General features: G+C 41.1%; 1 protein-coding gene across 6 annotated transcripts in view; it reads left to right on the top strand.

The window, feature by feature from the left end:
• Ptpra (protein tyrosine phosphatase receptor type A) overlaps positions 1-24,941 on the top strand; it is a 96,397-nt gene that overhangs the window by 35,892 nt on the left and 35,564 nt on the right. For 5 of the 6 annotated variants that reach the window (XR_007590301.1, XM_050133745.1, XM_050133741.1 and 2 more), the window contains 6 exons: positions 6,597-6,675; positions 6,802-7,140; positions 13,269-13,295; positions 20,076-20,160; positions 21,374-21,447; positions 21,782-21,918. Coding sequence is in view for 5 of the 6 variants with exons in the window: in XM_050133745.1 (XP_049989702.1) it covers positions 6,597-6,675; positions 6,802-7,140; positions 13,269-13,295; positions 20,076-20,160; positions 21,374-21,447; positions 21,782-21,918 (741 nt within the window). In the remaining variant the exon portion in view is untranslated. The remainder of the gene's footprint in view (positions 1-6,596; positions 6,676-6,801; positions 7,141-13,268; positions 13,296-20,075; positions 20,161-21,373; positions 21,448-21,781; positions 21,919-24,941) is intronic. The other variant, XM_050133753.1, reaches the window with a different exon arrangement.

The raw sequence follows: 24,941 nt of genomic DNA, 5'->3' as shown, positions 1-24,941 counted from the left end.
CAAAAAAAAAAAAAAAAAAAAAAACCAAGCCTTCTCTCTGTAGCCCTGGATGTCCTGGAGCTTGCTCTGTAGACCCAAGTGCTGGGACTAAAGACGTGCACCACCACCGCCCAGCTGGCCTAGGATCTTAAAGAGTGCTAAGACAAGAGCTCTGCTGCTGTGCCCTTCCTTTTTGTTATTCTTGTTTTGTTTGTTTGATTTTTCAAGACAGGATTTCTCTGTGTAGCTTTGGAGCCTATCCTGGAACTCACTCTGTAGACCAGCCTGGCCTCGAACTCACAGAGATCTCCTGCCTCCGCCTCCTGAGTGCTGGGATTAAAGGCGTGTGCCTGGCACCCTTCCATTTTTATTAAAGTATCCAGATCTGGAAAGCAACCGTATACTAGCTAAAATTTTCTAAGATTTTCTTCCAGTTTATGGCTTGTCTTATTATTCTACCTATTCTGTTTTTTAAAATGTTGTTTTATGCCAGGTGTAGTGGATCTCTGTGATCTCAGGACCTGCCTGGCCTGCATTGTCAGTTCTAGGTCAGTCTATGTAAAGAGATCCTTTCTCAAAAAAAAAAAATGAATAAAATACTGTTTCTAAATAAAATTCACATTGTTGTGCAGCTATCACCACCATCTGTATCTAAAATTTCTCCATCCTCTACAGCTGTGCCTCTGTACCCATTAAATACTGACTCCCCATTCCTTCTTCCCAGCAGCCCTAGCAACTATTGCACTCCCTGATTATGATTTTTACTACTCTTAGATTGCACAGTATTTGGCCTTTCTTGCCTGACTTTCTGTTTGTTTTTGTCTGTGTATAGGTTTGCAGTTCTGGGAATCTAACTCTGGCTTGCTCTACCATTGAACTACACTCAGTGTATAACCCATAACCAGACAAACAAAACTGAACAAATACCTGCACCGCAAACACTTTCCTGATTGAGCCCTTTACCCAGCCTCAAGCTTTCAAGTTGTAGATCTCACATTTAAACTCATTTGAGCTAGTTCATATGTATAATTAAAAGTAAGAGTCCAATTTTACTCCTTTTCATATGATTATAGTTTTCAAGGCGCTATCCTCCTCTACTGTTGGTGTGTGTATGCGTGTGTGTCTGTAGAACACAGGTCAATGTTGGATCCATCTTCCTTAATCATTTTCCCCTTACTATTTATTTATTTGTTTGTTTGTTTTGAGACAATGTTTCTCGCTGAACCTGGAGCTCTCTGATTTAGTTAGACTGACTGAAAACATCTGGGTTCAATCCCCAAAACTAAAAAATCATAAATACATAAATATAAATTCAGGCACATGCCCTGAGTCATACTAAGTGAAAAAAGCCAGAGAGAGGTCACATATTACAGGATTCCCAACAATAGTAAAACTCGGAGTCACAAAGTACAATGGCAGTTGCCAAAGCCTGGAAGAAAAAAGTATTGGAGACCTTCCTTAGAAGCACTTCAGCGTTCTCATTATTCTGTTTTCTCTCACCAGCATCTCTGTGTTCCCCTCTCACCCTCTCTCAGTGACAGGTATCAGTTTTCTACTTAACATTCACCTACTTCTTCTTTTTGTTGGTTTGTTTGGTTGGGTTTTTTTTTTGTTGTTTGTTTGTTTGTTTTTGTTTTTTCAAGACAGGATTTCTCTGTGACTTTGGAGCCTGTCCTGAAACTAGCTAGCTCTTGTAGACCAGGCTGGCCTCAAACTCACAGAGATCTACTTGCCTCTGCCTCCCGAGTGCTGGGATTAAAGGTGTGCGCCACCACCACCTGGCTTCACCCACTACTTGTTGTGCTGGTCAGATGTCTCCTGTCTTGCTTGCTTATTGCTGCATTTGTACTTGATCAGCTGTCTTTGTCCCTCCCTTGGCTTTTTGCTCTGTCACTGCCTGTCTGCTGGTCTGCCCCTTCTGTAGTGCTGCATCTTCTGCATATCCAGAACTAAGTTCATCCATCACTTTCCCTGCTGTATGCCCCCATACTTGGTCATCCTTCTACCTGTTGCATTGTTATCCATTACATCCAACACATGGGCCTTGCCCACCTCCAACATCACATTAAGTCTTTAATTCTGTCAATTCTAACACCTATCAATTCTTATTCTGCCCAAGACAGTCTTAACCTCCCCTAGTTCCTCTTTCTTTAATGGCTAGATTCCTTCTGAAGGCTTTGGTCGGTGACTCCCCTAACTTTACACTCAGCCAGTTGAACCTTGTTACAATCTTCTTGTTAACTGTTCTAAACTCTGTATTGTTCTGTGTCCGTTCCCTAACACTCTTATTGGTATCTCCCAATTGTTCACTTCTATGTCAGAACTCTTTATTATTGAGGAAAACCAAAAAAATCTTTTGTTGTAGCAACAGTCCTTTGGTGATGTAATGGCTGCCTTGTCTTGCCTCATGTACATTATATTCCCTTTGTGTCATCGTCTCAGACACTAGTCTGTTGTGTCCATGTTTGTACTGAGATCCTGCTTGATGCCTGTGTTGGAGTTGTGTACTTTGAGAATGACATGGCCGTTGCCATCTTGAAATCTGAGCTGCTATTGTTACCCCTGGAATGTTCACCTAAAATACCAGTCACCACTCCCCTGTCCCAGATGCATATAATCCTGGCCCAACTACACATAGTCTTGTGGGATTTAAGAGTATACAGGAGATGGAAGTTTGGCTGAGGTTGAGATTTCCTGATTCATCACCAATGTCAGGAGTAGGGCTTATTCCCTGGTGCCAGCTGCCTAATAGTCCCCCTTGCTCCTAGTCCATGTGTAAGCCTTTCTTTGGTCTGTTGGGTGGTTTGCAATCAGTAGGCGTTTCTGTGCTTCTTCCCAACTTGCTGTCACACAGGTGGTACCAGACAAGTATTTTAAGCTTTGAAGTTCTGACTGCCTACAAGCTGCCGGTCCTTCTCTTGGCTAACCCGTGTGCTTCAAGTTTTGCTTCAAATACCTCTGTAGTTCACACTTCCTTTACTTCATTTTAGTATTTATTGGCTACCTTTTTAGACAGATTATAATAATTGAGGATTTGAATAGTTTATTTGTGCCTCACTGCAGGTTAATGAAGCCCTTGATAATAGTGTTCAATTCCCAGCACTCACATGGCAGCTCACAGCTGTCTGTAACTCCACTTCCAGGGAATCTGATACTTTCATACACATAAAATAAAGTTAAACAAATCATAAAAAAAAGGAGCCGCTGCTCTGGGTCTGAGGAGCTGATACCGAATGGTGGTGAAGGAAGGCTCAGACGGGGCAGTCTGTCGTATTCAGCTCTGTGTTCTTGGAGGGCAGCAGATGAACTGGCCTCCTGAATAGGAATGTTAGGGATAATTTCTCCATCTCTATGTAATGATTAGGTTGGCAAACTCTAGTATGTTAACTATTTCACAAACTTTTTTTTGTCTGTGTATGAAGGGATTGAAGAGAATTTTTTAAAAAAAAATTTTTTTTTCTTTTTTTGGTTTTTCAAGACAGGGTTTCTCTGTATCTTTTTTGGAGCCTGTCCTGGAACTAGCTCTTGTAGACCAGGCTGGCCTCGAACTCCTAGAGATCCGCCTGCCTCTGCCTCCCGAGTACTGGGATTAAAGGCGTGCGCCACCACCACCCGGCTGAGAATTTTTAAAAATTTATGCTCAATAAAAGATGTCATATGTAAAAAAGAGTTTTTTGTACACATAAGGCAACAATGGCCTAATACAGAATTATATGTTTTAGAAAAGCCAGAATCCCGAGATTCTGTTCATAATGGTTTATTTTATTTTTTCCCTTTATATGAGGTGTGTCTAAGCTGACGACTAATGAGCTTTCCTCAGTCACTCTCTGCCGTATTTGTTGAGGCAGGGTCTCTCAAATGAACAGACTCGCCAATGTGACCAGTCTAGCTTGTCAGTTTGCTCTGGGAACCCCCAAATCTCTGCCTCCTGAGTGCCGAAACTGCAGGTGGCCACTGCATTCACTTGCCATGTAGGTGGGTTCTGGGGATCAGAAACTCTGGTCCTCACAGTTGCGAAGCTTTATTTCATTGAGTCATCTCCCCAGCTCTCCAATTATTTATTTAAAAACAACAACAAATACAAAAACTCTTAAATCATAAACTTTTGGAAATTTGAGTACATAATACCAAGTGAGCACACTTTGGGGGATGAATCATGAAATCTGTCCATTTCCTTAGTATATCAAATATAGTGGCACACACACTGTGTTCGTTCCCTTGTTTCTCCACATCCAAAGAGCCAGCCAAAATGTAGTCCTTACTCATTACAAAAACATTTCTAGCTTATTTTAAATTTTTTCTTATATGTACATAAGATTGATCAATTATCAAAATTCAACACTTAAATAATAAAACCCAGATGTCACTAATATGAACAAAAGTAATATGATAAAAGACCAAGGAAATTTTGGGGGAAAAAAAAACCGAAACACCCATGGCTGTCATCTTGGTTTCTTTTCCTGTTGTGATTAGACAACCACCACCACCACCACACTACCCCTGAGGAAAGCAATTAAGCAAGGTTTATTCTGGCTCACAGACTGAGATTATAGCCCATTAAAATGGGGATGTCACAGCAGCAGGAGCTCCAGGCTGCAGCACGAATTCTCATTGTTCTTAATAATAAAAACCAGAGTCAGATATAAGGGTTAATGCCGAAAGATCAGAGAAGCAGAGCACCGAGCCCCCAGAGAGTTCTTACCGTTACCAATGCTCAGACCAAAGGGGCAATCCTATCGCTGTGAATCCTTAGACTGCTGCTGTCTCTACAAAACCTCAGACAGCATCTCTATGATCTACAAATCCTCAGCCTGAATCAGAGCTCCTGTCTCTTCCCACCTTATAGTCTCTCTCTGCCCATCCATATCACTCCTATCTCCACCTCCCTAGTGCTGGGATTAAAGGCCTGTGACCCCAAGTACTGGGATCACCTTTGTGTGAGCTCTGTTTCTCTTTTAGACAAATTTAATCTCAGGTAGCCCAGGGTGGCCTTGAACTCATAGAGATCCCTCTGTCTCTGTCTTTTAAGTGCTGGGATTAAAGGTGTGTGCCACCACTGCCTGGCCTCTACGGCTGACTAGTGACTTAGCTCTGCACTCTGATCTTCAGACAAGCTTTATTTGTTTGTTATAACACAAACAAAATATCTCTGCAGGGGCAGCTGATCACTGTACTCACAGGCAGGAAGTAGAGAGTGAAGAATGCTTGTTCAGTTCACTTTCTCCTTTTCATACAGTTCAGAATCCTAGCCCTGGAAATGGTGCCACCCACAGCAAGCAGGTCTTCCATTCATTTAACCTAACCAAGATCATCCCTGATGGGTCCATCTTCTAGAGTCTGGATCTCATCACGTTGATAACAGAGATAATACCACAATTGTGCTTTTCCCAAGACTGACTATTTTCCAAATGCTCTTAAAATTCAAACTCAGCAGAGCAAACCTGACACATTTTCAATGGGTGTAAATGAAGGTCTGCTTTCCACTCTTCCTTTTTTCATTTTCCCTGGGATTTACTAGTGTGGCTTACAGGTTGTGGTCCTGGGGTAGACCAACAATAGCTGTCACTTGACAGAAAGGCCAAAAATCCTGTAATTGTCCAATCTACAAGACTGGATGTCTCAGCAGTCCCAGTCCAGTGCTAGAATCCTGGAGGATTCCTAAAGAGCTGTTGGTCTTCAATCTGTGTTAGAATCCCAAAGAAGTAGGTTCTAATACCAGCGAAGGAATGCCTCAGCAACAGGACAAATGAACTTGCCAGCAAGGGTAAGGGCAAGCAGATTTTATTTGATTCCAGATGTAATCAGGCTGACAACCAAGGTCAGTCATCACACACCTGTACCACCAAGCCATCTTGTTGGTCCCTACCTATTAATTTTGGATATAAATAGCATTTTAATGGTAAATAACATCAGTATATTTTTCTTCATATACTAAAGAACACATGCAATTTATTAGAATACAGTATTTGTTTATGGGTTAGAGCAGTGGTTCTCAACTTCCCTAATGCTGCAACCCTTTATTTAATATAGTTAGTTCCTCATGTGGTGACCCCCAACCATAAAAGTATTTTCATTGCTACTTCATTTTGTTAGGGTTACGGATTATAATATAAATATTTGTTTTCTGATGGTCTTAGATGCCCCAACTCAGTATTTTCATATACTCTTTTTCACTCAGACAGTAGCTACCATATTAATTTAAACCACGGGAAAGCATGACTTGTAAATAAACTGGTTCTCAATTCTTTCTGTAGAACCTAGATCAGTATTGTACCCAGGTCCTGAGTAGATGAACTTAGGAAATGTAAAGACTGCCTAGCTCTCATACATAGAGATACAGTCTAGCACTAGAATTTTCAAATGGTTTTTAAAGTGCAACCAAGGTTGAGAATTACACTTTAAAAGATATACTATTTAAATTTACTTTTATTTCTATGAAGACACAATTAATAGCTAAACTTCTGGGGCAAACAGCCTGTCGAGCTGTCAAAAGATCCTGTGTATGTATTTAAATAGCTAAGAAAGATGCTACCCAAAATAACTTGCTGTATTTTGACTCATTTGAACATAATTATAATAATGTAAGACTTCATCTCGTGTGTCTCCCTGTTTTCTAGGTCAGCATGGATTCCTGGTTCATTCTTGTTCTGTTTGGCAGTAGTCTAATACATGTCAGTGCCAACAATGCTACTACAGGTAAAAATTGCTGTCTGAGAAGACGCAAGGCATTTATTAATGCTTACTACTTTGTGTCTTAACTTTTGAGCTTCTCGTTCTTCATAAAATGTTTTTTTCTTTTTCTTTTTTTTTTGGTGTTTGTAGTTTCACCTTCTTTAGAAATTACAAGATTAATTAAAACATCAACAACAGAATCAATTAAGGAGGAGAATAAAACTTCAAATCCAACCTCTTCAGTAATTTCTCTTTCTGTGGCACCAACATTCAGCCCCAATCTAACTCTGGAACCCACCTATGTAACTACTGTCAATTCTTCACACTCTGACAATGGGACCAAGAGAGCAGCAAGCACGGATTCTGGAGGCACTACTGTCTCACCCAATGGAACATGGCTTGATAACGTATTTACGGACTCCAGGACAGAACCCTGGGAGGGGAATTCCAGCACGGTAGCAACCACTCCAGAGACCTTCCCTCCTGCAGGTACCAGAGTTGCTTTCTGCTTGTTCATCTCACTCTGGGCTTATTTGCCATTTTACTGTCTTTGTATATGTTTTATAGCCATAAACTTCTTGAAATATATGTTTGCCAAGAAAAATAATGAAACATCAAGAAAGGGAATTTTTAAAGATTTCTTTTAATGTATGTGTCCATGTACCTGTGTGTTTGGGCCTGTGTCTGTGTGTTTGAATGCATTTATGTGTAACATGTGTATGCGGGTGCCCTCAGAGACAAGAAGAGGGTCTTGGATCCCTTGGATTTGGAATTTCAGGTGGTTCTGAATCCATGTCCTCTGAAAGGACAGCAAGTGCTCTTAATAGAGCCATCCTGCCAGCCCTGTCCTGTAAGCAATTCTTTTTTGGTTTTTTGAGACAGGGTTTCTCTGTAGCTTTGGAGCCTGTCCTGGAACTAGCTCTTGTAGACCAGGCTGGCCTCAAACTCACAGAGATCCGTCTGTCTCTGCCTCCTGAGTGCTGGGATTAAAGGCGTGTGCCACCAACACCCAGCAATTCTTTTTTTTTTTTAAAGATTTATTTATTTATTATGTATACAACATTTTGCCTCCATGTATGCCCCCACTCTATAGGAGAGCTCCAGATCGCATTATAGATGGTTATGAGCCACCATGTGGTTGCTGGAAATTGAACTCAGGACCTCTGGAAGAGCAGCCAGTGCTCTTAACCACTGAGCCATCTCTCCAGCCCCCCCCCCCCCAGCAATTCTTAATACCTGGTTAGTGTAGCACTTTCTGGAGGCTATTTTTCTGATAGGTGAGATCCTATTAGATTGGTGTGGTCCATGTGTGTTTAAAGGTATTGAATAAAGAGAGAGGAGCTAGTGTATAACCAAAAGACTGAAGATGAAAAGCACAGACTGGGTAGTGAATTGGCCTTAAGAAGAAGCAGTCTATGGGGGCCATGAGGAGAGAATGAAGATGGAAGTCCCATACGTAACACAGCAGTAGACTGTGGGTACACGAGAAAGGGGCTCATGGAGGCTTACATTTCAGAGCCATCTGTTCAGCCCAGGTCTCTGTCTCCTTGACTTTGAGTTACTAGATTTAAGCAGCAGTGGCTCAGAGGACAAGATCAGAACTCTGGGCCTGAGATCAGCTTGGAGTAATAGCTCCAATTGCTGCATGATGGAAGGTTTTTTCCCCTAGCAAAATTGCTGTTCTCTCATCTATGATTGCATCCTTTTGGCTTAGATTTCTTGTCTGTTTCAGATTCCCTTAGTTGGATCCATGACTCATGGTGGGATTCCAAAAAGTGCTTTTGAGATTTAATCCTATTTGGTACTAAAAATGGTATCTTTCAACTAGACTTCATAGTGCAGACCCAATACCTGCCTGCTTCAATGTCATTGTTTCTGCAATAAAAGCAAGATAGCATTATTAGTTATAGTTAAGAGCATAGTTTGCAAACCCACACTACTTGTTCCTGTTCAATCCCAGTTCTGCCATAAGCTCCTTTATGAACATAGGTAAATTTACTTGATTGTACCTGTACCTCAATTTTTCACATATAAAATTAAAATGAATGATGGTAATAGCTCATACCCATAGAGAAGTTGTTTAATAAATTGATCTAAGATGGGCATAGTAGTGTACACCTTTAATCCTAACACTTGGAAGCAGGCACATCTTTGTGAATTCAAGGCCAGCCTGATTGACAAAATAAGTTCCAGAACAGCCAGAGTGAGACCCTATCTCGAAAAAGAAAGATAAATAAATAAACTGTTGTAAGTCAAATCCTTATTACAATTCTGTACATAGTGATATGCAACCTTTTTTATAGTCAGCTGTTATAATTGTTAGAACTTTGAGGGGGTTCCATAAATTACATGGCCGGGAAAGGTGATATGTGGCTATAACACCAGCATATAGTAGGCTGATGCAGGAGCATTATAGTTCCAGAGCAGCCTCGGCTCTATAACCAGACCCTGTTTCAAAAAGGTCTGGGCCTAATATGCTCTCAGTGCAAGCTCTCACTTGCTTACTGTGCACGAAGCCCTGGATTTAGTCTACTACTGTTAAGTAAACAAATATAGAGTGTAGGCAGATTTTTCTTTGGGCTGCTAGCTCACAAAAACCCACATGGAGATTTACTATTAATTATAAAAGCTCCACCTTAGCTTAGGCTTGTTTCTAACCAATTCTTATAACTTAACCCATATTTTTTCATCTACGTTCTTCCATGTGCTTGTTACCTCATCTCCATTTTGCCCATCTTACTTCCTCCTATCTGGCTGGTGGCTTCTTTCTTCTTACCAGAACGCTCTGTCCCCAAAAGTCCCACCTAACTTCTTCCTACCTAACGGTCATTCAGCTCTTTATTAAACCAGTCACAGTGACACATCTTCACACAGTGTAAAGAAATATTCCACAACAATAGAGATATGTTAAATGTCCATGCCTCTATTCTTGATTAGATTGAGAACTGAAAACAATTTTGTTTTGAATGTTAAAGTACAGATTATGACTTATTCATAAAAATCTGTTTAATAGACTACCATCATTATTTTGTTTATTTTGTCTTAGTGACCCTATTCCATTTCTATTCATGTTATATATGTAATATTTTGAAACTTTATTTGTTATGCACAAACATACATATGTATATTAAGTAACATCATAAAATGTCTTCTGTGAGTTATAGCCATTGCTCAGGGCAGAAAGGCAAAATAACTTACACAGGCTGAAGGAATGAATATAGAAGGTAGAATTATAAAGTAAGCACAGTTGATTTCAAAGCATGGGTCTCATTCTGTACTGTTTTCCACTTAACAATTCTTGAGATGACCATGGGTAATTATCTCCTGTTAGTGCATGATGAATTTAAGATTAATTAAGATATTAGACTTGGAAGTAGCAAAGTAGACATATTTCTCACTTTTGTAGTTTTAACATATCAAGATTTCTCCCAACACACATAAAATTACATAAAATGTAATTTTAAACCTTTTAAAGGTGAAATGAGGGCTGCAGACATAGTTCAATGGGCAAAGCATGAGGACCTGAGTTCAAGTCCCCTGAATCCACATACATCCAGACATGGAGAATCCCATCCATAATCTCATTGCTCCTATGGCAAGATGGGGGGTAGAGACAGGAGAACTCCCAGAAGCTCACAGACCATTTAGCCTGGTATACACAATGCAGTGGCAAACAAGAGTGTCTCAAATAAGGTGGAAGGTGAGGACCTGTGCTGTCTAATTTTATGTCATCTTGACACAGCTGAGAAATGCCCACACCCGATTGGCCTGTGGTGTATTTGATGGTTGTTGTGGAGGGCCCTGCTCACTGTGTGTTACCACCACTGGTCTGTTGGTCCTGCCTTCTATAAGCATCTGAGCAAGCCATGGAGAACAAACGAGTAAGCAGCACTCCTGCATGGCTTCTGCCTCAGTTCCTGCCTCCAGGTTCCTGGATGATGGACTACAAGCTATAAGCTGAAATAAACCCTTTCTTCCCCACGTTGATTTTGCTTATGCTGTTGTATCATAGCAGTAGAAACCTAAGATAGGACCTATGTCCAAGGCTGTCCTCTGACTCCACACATCTATCATGGTATTCATATGCCCCAACTCACATACATGAACATGCATACAGACAGAAGGTGAAACAACACCTTTGTTATAAATTGAATTATCATATATGTATTTATTACTCTTATCATGTTCATGCATGTATATGATATATTGGTCATCTTCATACCCTTCTACCCCATCTTATTCTTCCTACCACTAGACTGATCTTCCTCTTCCTAGTGATTCCCCCTTCAGCCTTCATGTCTTTTTCTTAAGATTTGTTTTTTATGTATATGAGTGTTTTGCCTGCATGTATATTATATATGTATGTATATGTATGTGTGTACTGTGTGTAGGTATGATGCTCATGAAGGCCAAATTAGAGCATCAGATCCCTGGAACATGGTTACAGATGATTGTGAGCTTCCACGTGTGCCGGGAGCTAAACCCAGCCCTCCAGTGTGCTCTTAATTACTCATCCACCTCTCTGGTTCCCTACTTTTCAAAAGCATTTTTTTTGTTTTTGCTTTTTACTTAATGCCCAAAAATTTCCATTAATATTACTTACAGGAACATGTTTGAGGAGTTGTGATATGATTTAGGATTTTTTTTTTCCATTGACGTTTATGAGTGGGTTTTTTTTTTTTCTATGTGAATTTGGTCTGTGTTTTTACTTTGCAAACATGATATTGTTGATGTGTTAGTTGCTAGTGTTTTTTTTTTTTTCATTGAAAGAATGTGAAAGTTTAAAGACAAAAAAAAATTTGAAAGTTTGCATAGCAAACTGCATTTTACTCGTATTTCCGAATTCATCTCAGGAAAGGTTAATTTCCTGCATAGCTATGAATAGTTCTCATTTTACCTATTTTCATCTCCCTTTTCCCCTCAGGGTTTAGTATTTCATAGTTTGTGTCTTTCCTTCCAAAACAAAACCCACTATTTTTTTTTTATCAGTTCTATCACCTTAGCTTTTTTTTGGGGGGGGGGGTGTCAAAACAGACTGTCCTGGAACTAGCTCTAGTAGACCAGACTGTCCTTGACCTCACAGAGATCCGCCTGCCTCTGCCTCCTGAGTGCCGGGATTAAAGAAGTGAGCCACAGCTGCCCCGCTCACTTTAGCTTTTTATTTTACTATGTTTATCTTTTCTACCTTGCATCAGGTTTATTTTGTGCTACCTATTCAAGTTTTTAAATTAAAGCTGAATTTTTTGTTTTTATATTCCAGACTTACTAATATTAGATAGGTTTCAACATGCTGCATAGGTATTCCTGTAGGTAGCTGCTAGCTAGGGTGCTCACTAAGCTGCACTCCAGTTGTGGGCAGAAGGTTCCCTCATCAGGAACCATGGTGTCTCATGCTATGTAGCCCTGCCAACCTAATAACATTCTTCTTATCTGTGTGGTTATGTGTTCTCACCACTGAGAACAAAGGAAATAGAAGCAATTTCTTTTCCAGATTTTGTAACCCACACTTAACCCCTAGCTTTTGCTCACGCCTCATTATCTGAAATGTATCATGGCCACACCTTGTCTTAGAAGCACAGTGTTTAACCAGACAGCTTTGTGCTTGGTTAAAAAACACAAAGAGGTGTTTTTATTGTTTGTTTTTATTTTAATTTTCAAATTTTGTCTGTGTGAATTTCCACTTTTATTGTATACTGATGAGAGACTATTGTACTGTTTGTTTTAGGGGGTCTGTTTACACTGTAGATATACCACAGGTTTCTTTAAAAATATGTATATTAAAAAACACATATGTTAAGCCAGGCTGTGGTGGTGCACACCTTTAATCCCAGTACTTGGGAGGCAGAGGCAGGCCGATCTCTGTTCAAGGACAGCCTAGTCTACAGAGCAAGTTCCAGGACAGCCAGGACTGGTCAGAGAAATCTTGACCTGTCTTGAAAAAAACAAAAACAAACAAAAAAGTCACGTTAGTTTATTGGTGCTGGTTGGAGCTGCCGCAGTGCAGGTATGATGAGGTCAGTTTTGCCTTCTATTGTGTAGATTTTGAGGACTGAACTCAGGTCATCGGACTTTGTGGCCTTTGCCTTTGCCTGGTTAGCTGTCTCACCAGTCCTTCGCAGTTTCTAAAGACAAGCTTTTCTCTATTAGGACGTGAGGTTGGGTATATGTCAACTAGATTGGATTTTTGTTGTTGTTTTTGTTTTGTATTTTGGTTTGGTTGGTTTTAGTTTGGGTTGGTTGGTTTTTTTTTTTTTCCTGCATCTTATTATGTGGGTCTTTTATGTCTTTAAAACTTAAATTTTAAAAGTTGTCCTTTTACATTTCAAAAGTCCAAAAGTCATAATGTCTTCTGGTAGCTGATATTTGTGTTTTTCCTTGAATTACTATATTTTTAGTGAGTATTGGATGCTGACTGTGTGCATACTTAGGAGGAAGGAAGGAGACCACTGGCTAAAGCTGAGTAACCCTAGATAATCTTGTTCCCCATTTATGCAGTGTACTGAACGTGGAGAAAATAGCCTATATTCTTGGAGCTTTTTCTTTGTTTTTCCTTAAATTGAATGACAATGTTTTACTTTAACCTGAGTAAATGTTTCTGTTTTTTACTTGTTACACAGGTAATTCTGACTCAAAAGACAGGAGAGGTGAGCCAGTCACCCTCTATGTGTTGTCCTTTTAAAAGATGTATGCTGTCCAACCGTGTTTCTTCTGTGTGGGAACCTGTACATCCATGGCTGTGTTGTTGACTGTCCTTAAATGTTTCCATATTTACCTTAGAAAAGGATAAAGGAAACAAGCATTGTATTTTTATATAGATGACAGATTCAATGTATTCTATATATTTTTAAAATCTTATTTATGTATATGTTCTGCTGCATGTATGTCCCTGTATCACACGTGTATGCCTGTTGCCCATATAGGCAGTAAAAGTGCACCAGAATGGAGTCACAGGTGATTGTGAGCCCTCATGAGGGTGCTGGAAATCAGCTCATAGTCCTCATAGCTGGGGTTCTTAGTTGCTTAGCCGTTTCTCCAGCCCCTTTATGTATTTTAATCAACAACAACAACAAATTGTATATTTGTCATGTCTCCATGCTAGTATTTTATTCTTTGGTGATATATTAGGACATAATTTGTTTTATAATTTTTTTATTTTGTATGTATGAGTGTTTTGCCATTGCTTAAGTGGAGGGTATTTATTGGCCGGCTCTTCTCAATTGTGATTTATTTTTCTCTCACAGTACATTTATTAATGTGTGAAAATGTTTTTGATAGTCACAGTCAGGATGTTGCTGCTGGCATCTAGTAGTGGAGGCCAGGGATGTTTTAAAGACCCTACAGTGCATATTTTAGACTACCACTACAAAATGTCTTGAATGTGAGGTTGAAAAACCTTGGTATAGATGGAAAGAACTTGGTGTATTGATAATGGTGAAGTAAAGTGGTGATACTAGAGGGCTTGTGTAGTGGTCTCTTTAACAGGAACATTATTGCTTTACTAAAATTTTAAAGTCTGTGCAACCCAGAGTGGTGGCACATACCTTAATCTCAGTGTTCAGGAGGCATAGATAGGAGGACCTCAGTGAGTTTGAGGCCAGTCTAGGCTACATAGTGAGGCCCTATCTTGAGAAAAAAGGAAGAACTATGTCTCATTTACATTTTGTTTTTGTATGTGTGTATTCTCAGTGAATAATGGATTTATTTATACAAGAATATGGTAATTTTTGCCAAATTTAATAGGAGAGGTTAAATATTTTATAACTTTTATCTCCCCGCCTTTTTGTTGTTGTTTCATTTTTTGAGACAGGGTTTCTCTGCGTAGCCCTGGCTGTTCTGAAGCTTACTCTGTAGACAAGGCTGACGTTGAACTCAGAGATCCTCCTGCCTTTGCTTTCTGAGTACTAGAACTAATGGTGTGTATGCTTTTAAAACATAATACTATAAGATGAGCCCAGTTTCCAACACAGCTCCCAAGAGTGAGTTCTTGCTTGTCTAAAATTATGATAGATACTTGCTGATCTTACATAGATTCAGCAAGTCAAGGCAGGATCTTTATGTGTCCTTAACATTTATGGTCTTTGCACTGAGGCAAATACCCCCATTTAAAGCTGAACCCTTCTGCTCAACTTCTCAACTTGTGCCTTCTGAATCTCTGGATCTCTGGAGACATTGTACTCCACTAGGTTTAGGGTACTTGGGAAAGAGTATTCAGGGACACAGGCGTATACTTGAGAAGTGACATCTTCTTGACTTTGTATTTTTTTTAAACACTTGCAACTTTCTATGATAAACTTTCTGTAAAGCACTATTCTCCAAACTAAGTTTGAGGAGGGGAGGCACAACAGCTTAGCCTGTGAGTACTCTGGTCTGACAAGCCAGGTCAGGGTGGTCTTAACCCTTTCCTCTCTATCCCAACTGGCACAGCTTAAGCTATTTCTAGCCCTAGACTAAACTGGAAGGTATTTGACTCTGACTGGTCTCTTTAGTAGTGGATTCCTCTCTTTTGTCTTGAAATTCCTCAAAATTCTAGCCTACAAATACTGCCCTTTGCTCCCCTCAGATATGTTCTTGTTTCATTAGTAGTTTTATATTTCTTCTATCTTTTTATATGTTTGGGGACAGAGAAAGATAAGCTTGTAGTCTAGAACTGTAGTGTAGTCAATAATGACACAGAGACTTAGTAATTGTGAAAGCCCAACCTATCTATACCTTAGGCTTGTTCCTAACTAGTTCTTATAACTTAAATTAACCCATTTCTATTAATCTACATCCTGCCGTGTGACTCATGACTGTTAACTCCTCCTGCATGTCCTGCTTCTTCTGTGTCTGGCTAGCAATTCTGCCTCTCTTCTCTCCAGAATTCTCTCTCTGCCCAAAAGTTTCACCTAGCTACTGACTGTTCAGCTTTTTATTACACTGATCAAAGCAATACCTCTTCACACAGTGAACAAATATCCTACAACAGAGGCCGGAGAGATGGCTCAGAGGTTAAGAGCACCGACTGCTCTTCTAGAGATCAATTCCCAGCAACCACAGGATGGCTCACACCCATCTATAATGAGATCTGGTGCCCTCCTCTGGCCTGCAGGTATACATGCAGACAGAACACTGTATACATAATAAATAGATAAATCTTTAAAAAAAAAAAGTATCCTAGCCGGGCGGTGGTGGCACAGGCCTTTAATCCCAGCACTCGGGAGGCAGAGGCAGGCGGATCTTTGTGAGTTCGAGACCAGCCTGGTCTACAAGAGCTAGTTCCAAGACAGGCTCCAAAACCACAGAGAAACCAAAAAAAAAAAAAAAAAAGTATCCTACAACAATGTAGCTCATCTGATGGAGATGCTTAGTAACCTGGTTTGATCCATAGCACCATATAAACATGGTACAGGGTCGTGACTGTAATTCCAGTGCTGGAGGCAGGAGGATCAGAACTTCATAATGAACTGCATAGTGAGTTTGAAGCTAGCCTGGGCTATGTGAGACCCTGACTCATAAGCAACAACAACAACATAAGCTTCTAGGCACAGCCATTGTCTGTTTTGATTTGGTTTTGTTGAGACAGGGTTTCAGTTTAATCCAGGCTGGCTTCAAATTAGTGACAATCCTCTTGCCTCAGCTTCCCAAGTGCTGAAATTATAGTCGTGAGCAGTCATGCCTGGCTCTTACTCACTGTCTTGAGCCAGACTTCTCTGTTACTACCTCCTTATACTACCTCATATACTGCCCTTTATGGTCGGAATTTAGCAAACACATGTTTTCCAAGTAGATCACTCTGTGTGTATGTATTTATTTTGAAACAGGATCTCATGTAGCCCAGACTAGCCTCTCATTATATATCTTTGTGCCCCCCTCCCCAAGTGCTGGGATTACAGATTACCATCACACCCAGCTTCAGTAATTCTTTTTATTCGTTCTCTCACCTGACTCCTGTGTTTGAGATCCTCTGTGTTTTACATTACACAAAGAAATAAAACTAATATGCTTGCCAAGGTGATTTATGGCATAAAGGAGGAGTGCTCATTACCTGTAGTCAAGTAAGAAAATAACTACAAAGTATGAGAGGTCTTATCATGGGAAATAATGTGTCTCTATGAGAAAATACAGACAGGACATGGTGCACACACCTCTGGCCTCAGCTACTTGGGACGCTAAGGCAGGCAAATTGCTTGAGTCCAGGAGTTCTAGGCTGTAATGCACTGTATCAATTGGGTGTGCATCGATGTGGTGACCTTCTGGGAGAAAAGCTGTTGAAGAACTTATTTTAGAAATGATAAATTTAGTATTAGGATGCCAGAGTAGACCTTCTGGGGAAAGTGATATTGCAAATCAGGACTTGATGAGTGGGTGAACTAGGCAAAGAATGGAGGGAGGCCACATGAATCAGAAAAGTAATTGTTCAAAAGCATAAGAATGAATGCCTTCAGCTTAAGGGTGCCAGTGGTTAAAGGTTAGTGAGTGCAGGTGGGAGCTACTTACAAGTTGTTGTAGACCAGGACAAGATTAGGCTTCATTCTAACAGCTGTGGCAGTCAAAGAAGAGACAGTAGAGGTCGGGCCTAGACTGTAACAACAGAGAGTGAGAAAGAGGCAGACATGTTTGATGTATTGATTTGTTGGGAAACAATAATCTAAGTGTCGCACAAAGAAACACAAAGTAAAAGTAAGCCCGCAGGAGAGTTTATTTTTGCAAGAAGAGTGTGCCTTGGCCCTAACTAGCGTAGCAAGCACACTCTTGGGCAAGACGTGCATTTAGTTTTTATTCTAACACAGGCAGTGACTGTGTCTCCTGATGGGAACTCACCCTTACAATCTGACATGATTGGCTGATCTATAGGAAGAGGAAGGGTGTGATAGTCAAGTCTCAGAAATGTCCAGTGATTGCACACGGACGTGTAATGAGGTGGAAAAGTTTTGTGGAATGTTAACCCTTTCAGGGCCAGCTATTTTTGTAGGAAGAAAAAAAAATGTTTCTAAGGGGTTCTGGCCTTAAAAGAAACTGCTTGCAGCTGGGTCGGTTAGAGAAGGTATGCATGAAGAAGTCAAGGGGATTTCTCCATTTCTTCCTTGAGCAGCAGGAGGGTTGGAATGCTAGCTGCTGAATGATAAAAGCATCTGTGATGCAGAAAATTGATGTTGCTTATGAAGGCTGTGAAGTTGAAAGTGGAGGTGGCCAGTAGGTAGTTGAGAACCAAGCAACGAAAATATGGGAATTTCTGTCACTATTTGAAATTATAGGCGTCTGATCAGATAGTCGATTGAAAATAAAAAAGTGTCCCAGGATACAACGCTGAGAGGTGTCTGCAGTCACAGAGCACTGCTGTTGTAAAAGGAACAACCTGGCAAAGGAGACAAATGAAACAGCCAGGGGACTTCGTCATAGGGAGAAAATGCTTCAAGGAGGAGGGAACGATCATCCAGTGTGAATGGTCGTTTTAAGATGGGCATTACATACAGCAGTGTTTGAAATTTACCATCAATAGAAAAATATACTAGTTCCAGGACAGGAACCAAAAAAGCTACGGAGAAACCCTGTCTCAAAAATTAAAAAAAAAAAAAGAAGAAGAAGAAGAAGAAGAAGAAGAAGAAAAAGAAAAATATGGTAGACATTTCCTATTCCTTTAGGCTGGGATGGTGGTGCTTGCCTCCAATCCCAGACTTGGGAGATAGAATGAGGGTTGTGAACTCTGGGCTGTACAGTGATAGCTACTTCCAGTCAGTCACACACACCCCTCCGCTCCCCCCCCCCCAAAAAAAACCCTCCACATTTCTCTCCATACTGTTCCTTTTATTTGCATATATACCCTGATGTAAAAGTCCTCATAAATTGAGAGGGTGTACTCCTCTCCCCTCTCTCTATCCTCTTTTCATTCCATTTAGGCTTTCTTACCCAAACTCAAAAGAAACTACCCCAAAAACTCACCAGTAGCTGTCACCTGGGTAAGCCAGTTTCATTTCTGTTTCATCTTACCCTGTTTGAATTCATTTCTCCTTTGTTGGAGACTGCTTTTGGTTTTCTGCTAGATGACTTCCTACCTAGTGGCTGCTGCAATTCCTGAGTCAGTTTAGCAGAACGTTTAAACAAAGGAAAATTCAGTTATGTCCTTTCTGTTTTAGTCGTCCAATAATATTCTGAGTTAAAGCCACACTTGCTGCCATGGCCTATAACTTAAGTTTTCTGGCTCCTGCCTATCTCTCCAGTTACAGCTTGTATCACTCTGGCCTTTGTGCTGTTTCTTGAGCCTGCCAAACTCCTTACCAGCTGGTGAATCAGATGAAATTATGACTGTTTCTGTTAGATTTGGTTGCTGTTTGTTGGTCCTTGCTGAGCGGCTTCAGTGGAGCACTAAGTAGGAGTCAGTATAAACGTGTCAGGAGACTCTAAGGGGAGGAAATGGAGAACAGCAATGGTGTGAGAAGGTAGCTGAGACAGGATAAGTGAGGTCAAGAAGATAAAATGTTTGAGATGACAGCAGTGGACATAGTCCAGAGACCACCTGGCAGGATTGGCCTTTGCATAAAAGGGGCATACCCTCACAAAAAGTGAAGAAACTCAGGTGGGTTGTGTGGTTTGTAATATGGAGTAAAAGTGGAGTCCTGACCTGGTCTGCTGCATGAGAAATGTGGCTAGGTACTGAGCTCGGGCCTGTGGAATGGAGGGAAGGCTTGACGCTCTACTCTAGCCAGACTTTGTTGTGGTTGGCATCCTGGCAAAGGGCAGCTGAGGAAAGACGATACAGAAAGTGATGGAGGGGATAGGAAGTACATGGCAGCTTTGATGCATGGTGCATGTGGATCCAGCAGCATCTCCTTATTTAATCATACTCCCTGTGCCAGGAAACCACTAGAGTTTATGATAGAACAATCTTTTTTCTTCCTTCTCCTGTTTTTTTCTCTAGGCGGAGCTCATTGAGACTGGGAAGTAGTGTGATGTTGGGCCTACATTCCTGACCTGCCAGTATTTGTATCTCCGAATCTTTGGGTGCTTTTTGTATGCTAAGTTTTGTTTGAGCTCAGATGATATAGCAATGAAAGAGTCTCTGACTTAAAAGACAATTTTTATCCCAATATAGTTATCCCAGTGCAGGAAGTCGTACAGTAAATAAATGCATGGTATATCAAAGACAGGTGGGACCCTACCTCATCCCCCTACCCAATGGCCCTAATGTGGCAGCGGGTATTCTTTTCCCGTACACGCTAGCACATGTACCTGCTCCTTGCTCTTTTGTGTGCATTTCTGTACACAGCCCCTCTGTTTCTCATTTTGTTCTCTTGATCTGTGTGTGTGTGTTTGATATCCTACCATCTGCAGAAATCTTTAATGGGTGGTGTACCCCCACCCCCGCATCGGTTTGTCTTCCTGAGCTTCCAACTTGAGCCCTTCATTGCATGACACAATTATCACCTGTTCTTTTCTCTTGGTTTCAGATGAGACACCAATTATTGCAGTGATGGTGGCCCTGTCCTCTCTGCTAGTAATCGTTTTTATTATCATAGTTCTGTACATGTTAAGGTAAGTATGTTAATGTTACTTCATTTGCTTAGAATATCCTGATAACCCCTGTGTCTCAGTAAGCCCACACAGTCCAGAAGACAGTAGGCTAAGGACAATGTGTAGGGTAAAGGGACGGTGACTCGTGCTAATGCTTATATTAAAGTACTACGTAGAAACAGTTTCTAAACTGCAGTCTTCCTTAAGACCTAGGCACTCTCCCTTTGGTTAACTGTCCAGACCAAGTCTCCTAATTCTAGCTGAGGCTAAAGCCTAGAGTAGAGCCATGGTTTAGAGATGAAGACTTGGGTACTATCTTATCAGTGACAGGTATTTGAAGATCTTCAGCTCTGTCCTTTGAAACAACCTCTTAAAAGGCCTCTAGTAAGATTATATGCACACAAAAAACTTACTTTGTTTCTAGCTGAGGCTTTGTCCCCAAACCTCTCAAGGACCTCTGGTCTTTGTATAGTAGGCAGATCTGAGGGGTTAAAATATTCCTCTGCCTGACCTCTCAAAAGCTTCTAGATAATGAACAGAAGCTAGGAGGGAACTTAAGCGAAAAAAGAATGTGGATCATTTTGCTCTTCCTCATGACGATACTGCCCTGATGACCTGGGTTTAACTCTGCTTTATCTTGAACCCAGCCTGCTCTGTGTTCCCTTTGTTCTGCAGGAATTAAGAGAAGGACCTGTGTAGCTGGCTCCATTAAACCTGTGTTCACTTACTCTGGAGCTCTGGGTTTCTCCCCATGACTCCTAGGCTGCACTAAGAAAATACCAGGATTTTTGTTTCATAAAGATCTTATTATCCCATCCTGTCCCACCCATTTTACCGTAACCCATTCTACCATGCTCTTACACACACACACACACACCACCACCACCACCACCACCACCACCACCACCACCACCACCACCACCACCACTATATTACACTTGTCTATTATGGCTGAGCACTCAAGTGTGTGATGGAGCTGAAGCTACTCAGAGGAACCAGGCGGGTCAGAATATAGTGTTGTCTCTGCTGGACTTTAGGATGCTGAGTGTAAGGAAGACCATCCCAAGGTGCTTGGTCAGCACAAGGAGCTGCCTCAGACATGCCTGACTTGTGTCTCTTTTTTAAAAAGTTTGATTTGACAGAGAGATTTAGAACGGTGTAGTCAATAATGGGAATACAAAGACAGTGATTTACCTCTTTGCTAAGTTTTTCATGATAGATATTCTCTCATTAGGTTTAAGAAATACAAGCAAGCTGGGAGCCATTCCAATTCTTTCCGGCTGTCAAATGGCCGCACAGAGGATGTGGGTAAGTCACGGGGAACGTCTGAAGAAGAAAAGCAAGAAATGAACATTTCTCCCATCCTTTTTTATTTATTTTATTTGTGTGTACATATATACACAATGCAGTTGTGTGCTTGTGGAGATCAGAGACCAACTCGCAAGAGCTGGTTCTCTCCTTCCATCATGTGGATTCTGGGCATCCAGTGCAGTCCTTCAGACTTGCTAAACACCTTTTACCGATGGAGACATATCCCTGTCTCTTCTTCCCCATCTTCTCAAAAGAATGAGACCATTAGTCTCCACAAAGGGACTGCGTCTATCTCCAGGACACCTAATTTACCTTCCCTCTTACACTGCAGAGCCCCAGAGTGTACCACTTCTGGCCAGGTCCCCAAGCACCAACAGGAAGTACCCACCACTGCCTGTGGACAAGCTGGAAGAGGAGATTAACCGAAGAATGGCTGATGACAATAAGCTCTTCAGAGAGGAATTCAACGTGAGTCCTTTGTTGTTAACAAAGCAGAAGGGAGACCTGAGGTCTGGTCTTTCGAGTCATGAGATATAAAATAGATTTCTAATGGATAATGGGTGAGAAATGCTTTTTACCAGGTTCATCTTGCTCCTTTCCTATATAATTATGGGAAGTTTTTAAAAGAAAGAAATGGCTTCACCTCCCTCCTGCTCCCATCCGTTCATTACTGATTAGTTCACTCACCGTCATGTCTGGTAACTCATTTGTTGAATACTTACAGGCTTCTCATAGGTACCAAGTAATATTCTAGGTGCCATGGATATAATACAGAGCAAAAAAAAATCCCAATCCCAGTTTCAAAGAAATCTCCGCCCTCTCAGGAAACTCTATTTATAAGAATAAAACTCTCTATAAAGCCAAGCAATTCAAGCCGTAGTCTATAGCAGGGATCTGGACTGTTATATAGCAGGTAATAGGATTGGATTGATGTAAAAAGTAGTGGTTACAGCAGAATGCCTAGTATTGAAATTGTGTTTTCATGTCTCTCAGGGAAGCAGAATGAGCATCAACCAGCAGCTGGTGATCCCGGGTCAGAAGTTTCCTTCCTGAGTGTGCAGCTCAGTGGTAGCTTACCTAGCATGTGCAGGCCCTAGGTTCATTCCTCGGTACTACAGATTTACAGTCATGTATTCCCAACCACTTGGGAGGCTGAGGCAGGAAGGCCACAGGTTGAAGGCCAGCCTGGACACCTTAGTAAGCTGCTGTCTCAGTGGAGTCTGTAGCTAGTATTTAAGCACAGTTTCCTTGAAGAAGCAAGGAGAGTAGAGAAAGTGAAGTGAGGCGACAGAAGTAGCAGGAGCAAGCATCTGGGTGAGAGGAGGCATATTCAGAAGAAAAAGGGCTGCACGGCAAAAGAGCACTGCTGTCTAGCTACTTCCTTCTAACTGACCTGTTCCATCGTGAGGAGAGGAGTAAAGATCATTAAGACTCAGGAAGCCCAGCTGCCTGTTCTCCTCCAGAGAGCTCCGGAGAGGCACCTGAGTGGTCTCTTGTGCTGGGGTGAGCTCTTCGGTGTTTCAGCTGCATTCAAGCCATCCATATTACCACCCAGTGAACTTACTGTTCACTCTCTGTCTTTGGTGCCCTATCTGGCATGAAAAGACGTTTAGTCATGTCTTCCAAAGAATAGTCCTATAACAGGGAGTAGTAAGGGAAAAACTGAGAAAAGGCTAGTACACACCACTCAGCTGAGTGAAGCAGAAACCTGTGAACCAACCAGATTTGTATTTTGAAAAAACAAACAAACAAAACAATTCTGTTTGCTATCTGGAGAACAAACTGAGGGGACCAGGTTAGGATCCAGGAATGCAGCTAGTCTGCAACATTTGTTACAACTAATAGTAGCTTTAATAATTATCACTTTAGATAATTATTAAAGAAAGGGAATAGATTTAAGGACAGAGAAGAGTAGTTCCAAGACTGTTGGCTTCCCTGGCCTTTTTGCTAGGTGTCATCTTATAGGTAGGCTCCTCTCATAATGTCAAATGACTACCCCAGTTCTAGGCATAATATGGAGGTACAGTCAGGTCCACTGGAAGAAGGATGACTGTTTTAAGTTCCTGGAGATTTCTTTTGCCACATGCTCCTTCTTAAAGTAGTCCTAGGTAGGGGAGAGTTCCTGCAGCTGCCTAAGGTCAGTGCAGATTATCTTTGATCCAAGCATATAACCCCACAGAGGACTTCAGAGTCAAAGAGGAAAAGAGGCTGGGGATCTGGCTCACTCTGTAGAATGTTTGCCATCCAGGTCTGAGGACCTGAGTTTAGATTCTCACCTGTGTGAAAAACTGTTACTATACTCCTTTAATCCCAGGGCTAGGAAGGTGAAGACCTCCTGGAGCTCCCTGGCTGGCCTAGTTGCTGTTTCAAAATAAGAAAATTAAAAAAAAAAAGATAAAGAGTGATTGAGAAAGACACCCATTATCCTCTTCTGGCTTCCACATGCACACACATACATCATACACAGGACAAAAAAAAAAAAAAAAAAAAGGAAAAATGGCCATTTAGGTGGTCATATCAACCTCTTATAACTGCTCCACCACTGAAGGGCTTAGATTCAGATTTATATCTTCAGAAAAATCCCTGGCTTCAATGTAAGTAGAAAGGAGCAAAGATCTAAAGCCCACACTCATTTACCAAGTAAGAGTTAATAGAGTAATCCAGACCTCTTATTTTGTTTTAAACCGTTGGGAAAAGAGCACCATTTAACACTCATTATTGAGAACATTTGGCACATCCCACCAGACAGCCTCACAGATGGGACTGTGGTAGACATTGTACTGTTCTGTTATCTGTAACACCAACTGCTTCTGGATGATGGTGTGTGTGATCCTATTGACATACTTCTTTGTAAAATTAATTCTTTTTGGAAATAATATCCCCTGAGACACCATAATAAAACATTCTGGTAAATCCTTAGAAGTCCTAAAGGCATGATAGACGAGAGAGGGAGGGAGAGAGAGAGAGAGAGAGAGAGAGAGAGAGAGAGAGAGAGAGAGAGAGAGAGAGAAGAAAATAGCCATTGGCTAGCATGTTCAGGAGCTCATCAGGGATAGTAGTACTGGGATAGCAAGGGAGCATAAACATTGTTAGAACCTAATCTCCAGTGAGATGGTGTGATAGCATACTTAAAGTTCTCTTTGTTGGGAGAATTTCTCCTTACATTCATTTAGAGCTGTCAGTGAAGTATATACTCTCCAGCAGTCTACTTCTTTTTTTAAAAAAATATTTTATTTATTTACTTATTGTGTATACAATATTCTGTCTGTGTGTATGTCTGCAGGCCAGAAGAGGGCACCAGACCCCATTACAGATAGTTGTGAGCCACCATGTGGTTGCTGGGAATTGAACTCAGGACCTTTGGAAGAGCAGGCAATGCTCTTAACCTCTGAGCCATCTCTCCAGCCCCCCAGCAGTCTACTTCTGTCCAGCTTGGACCAACATAACACAAGAGTCAACTATACACCAGAGCATATTCTTTTTCTCTTAGT

The sequence above is a fragment of the Alexandromys fortis genome, unplaced genomic scaffold (assembly GCF_014885135.2).
Source record: "Alexandromys fortis isolate MF-2015 unplaced genomic scaffold, M_Fortis_MF-2015_v1.1 scaffold_6, whole genome shotgun sequence".
NCBI classification, from domain to species: domain Eukaryota; kingdom Metazoa; phylum Chordata; class Mammalia; order Rodentia; family Cricetidae; genus Alexandromys; species Alexandromys fortis.
The sequence above is the reverse complement of the archived record's forward strand: the minus strand, read 5'-3'. Positions and strand labels throughout refer to the sequence as shown.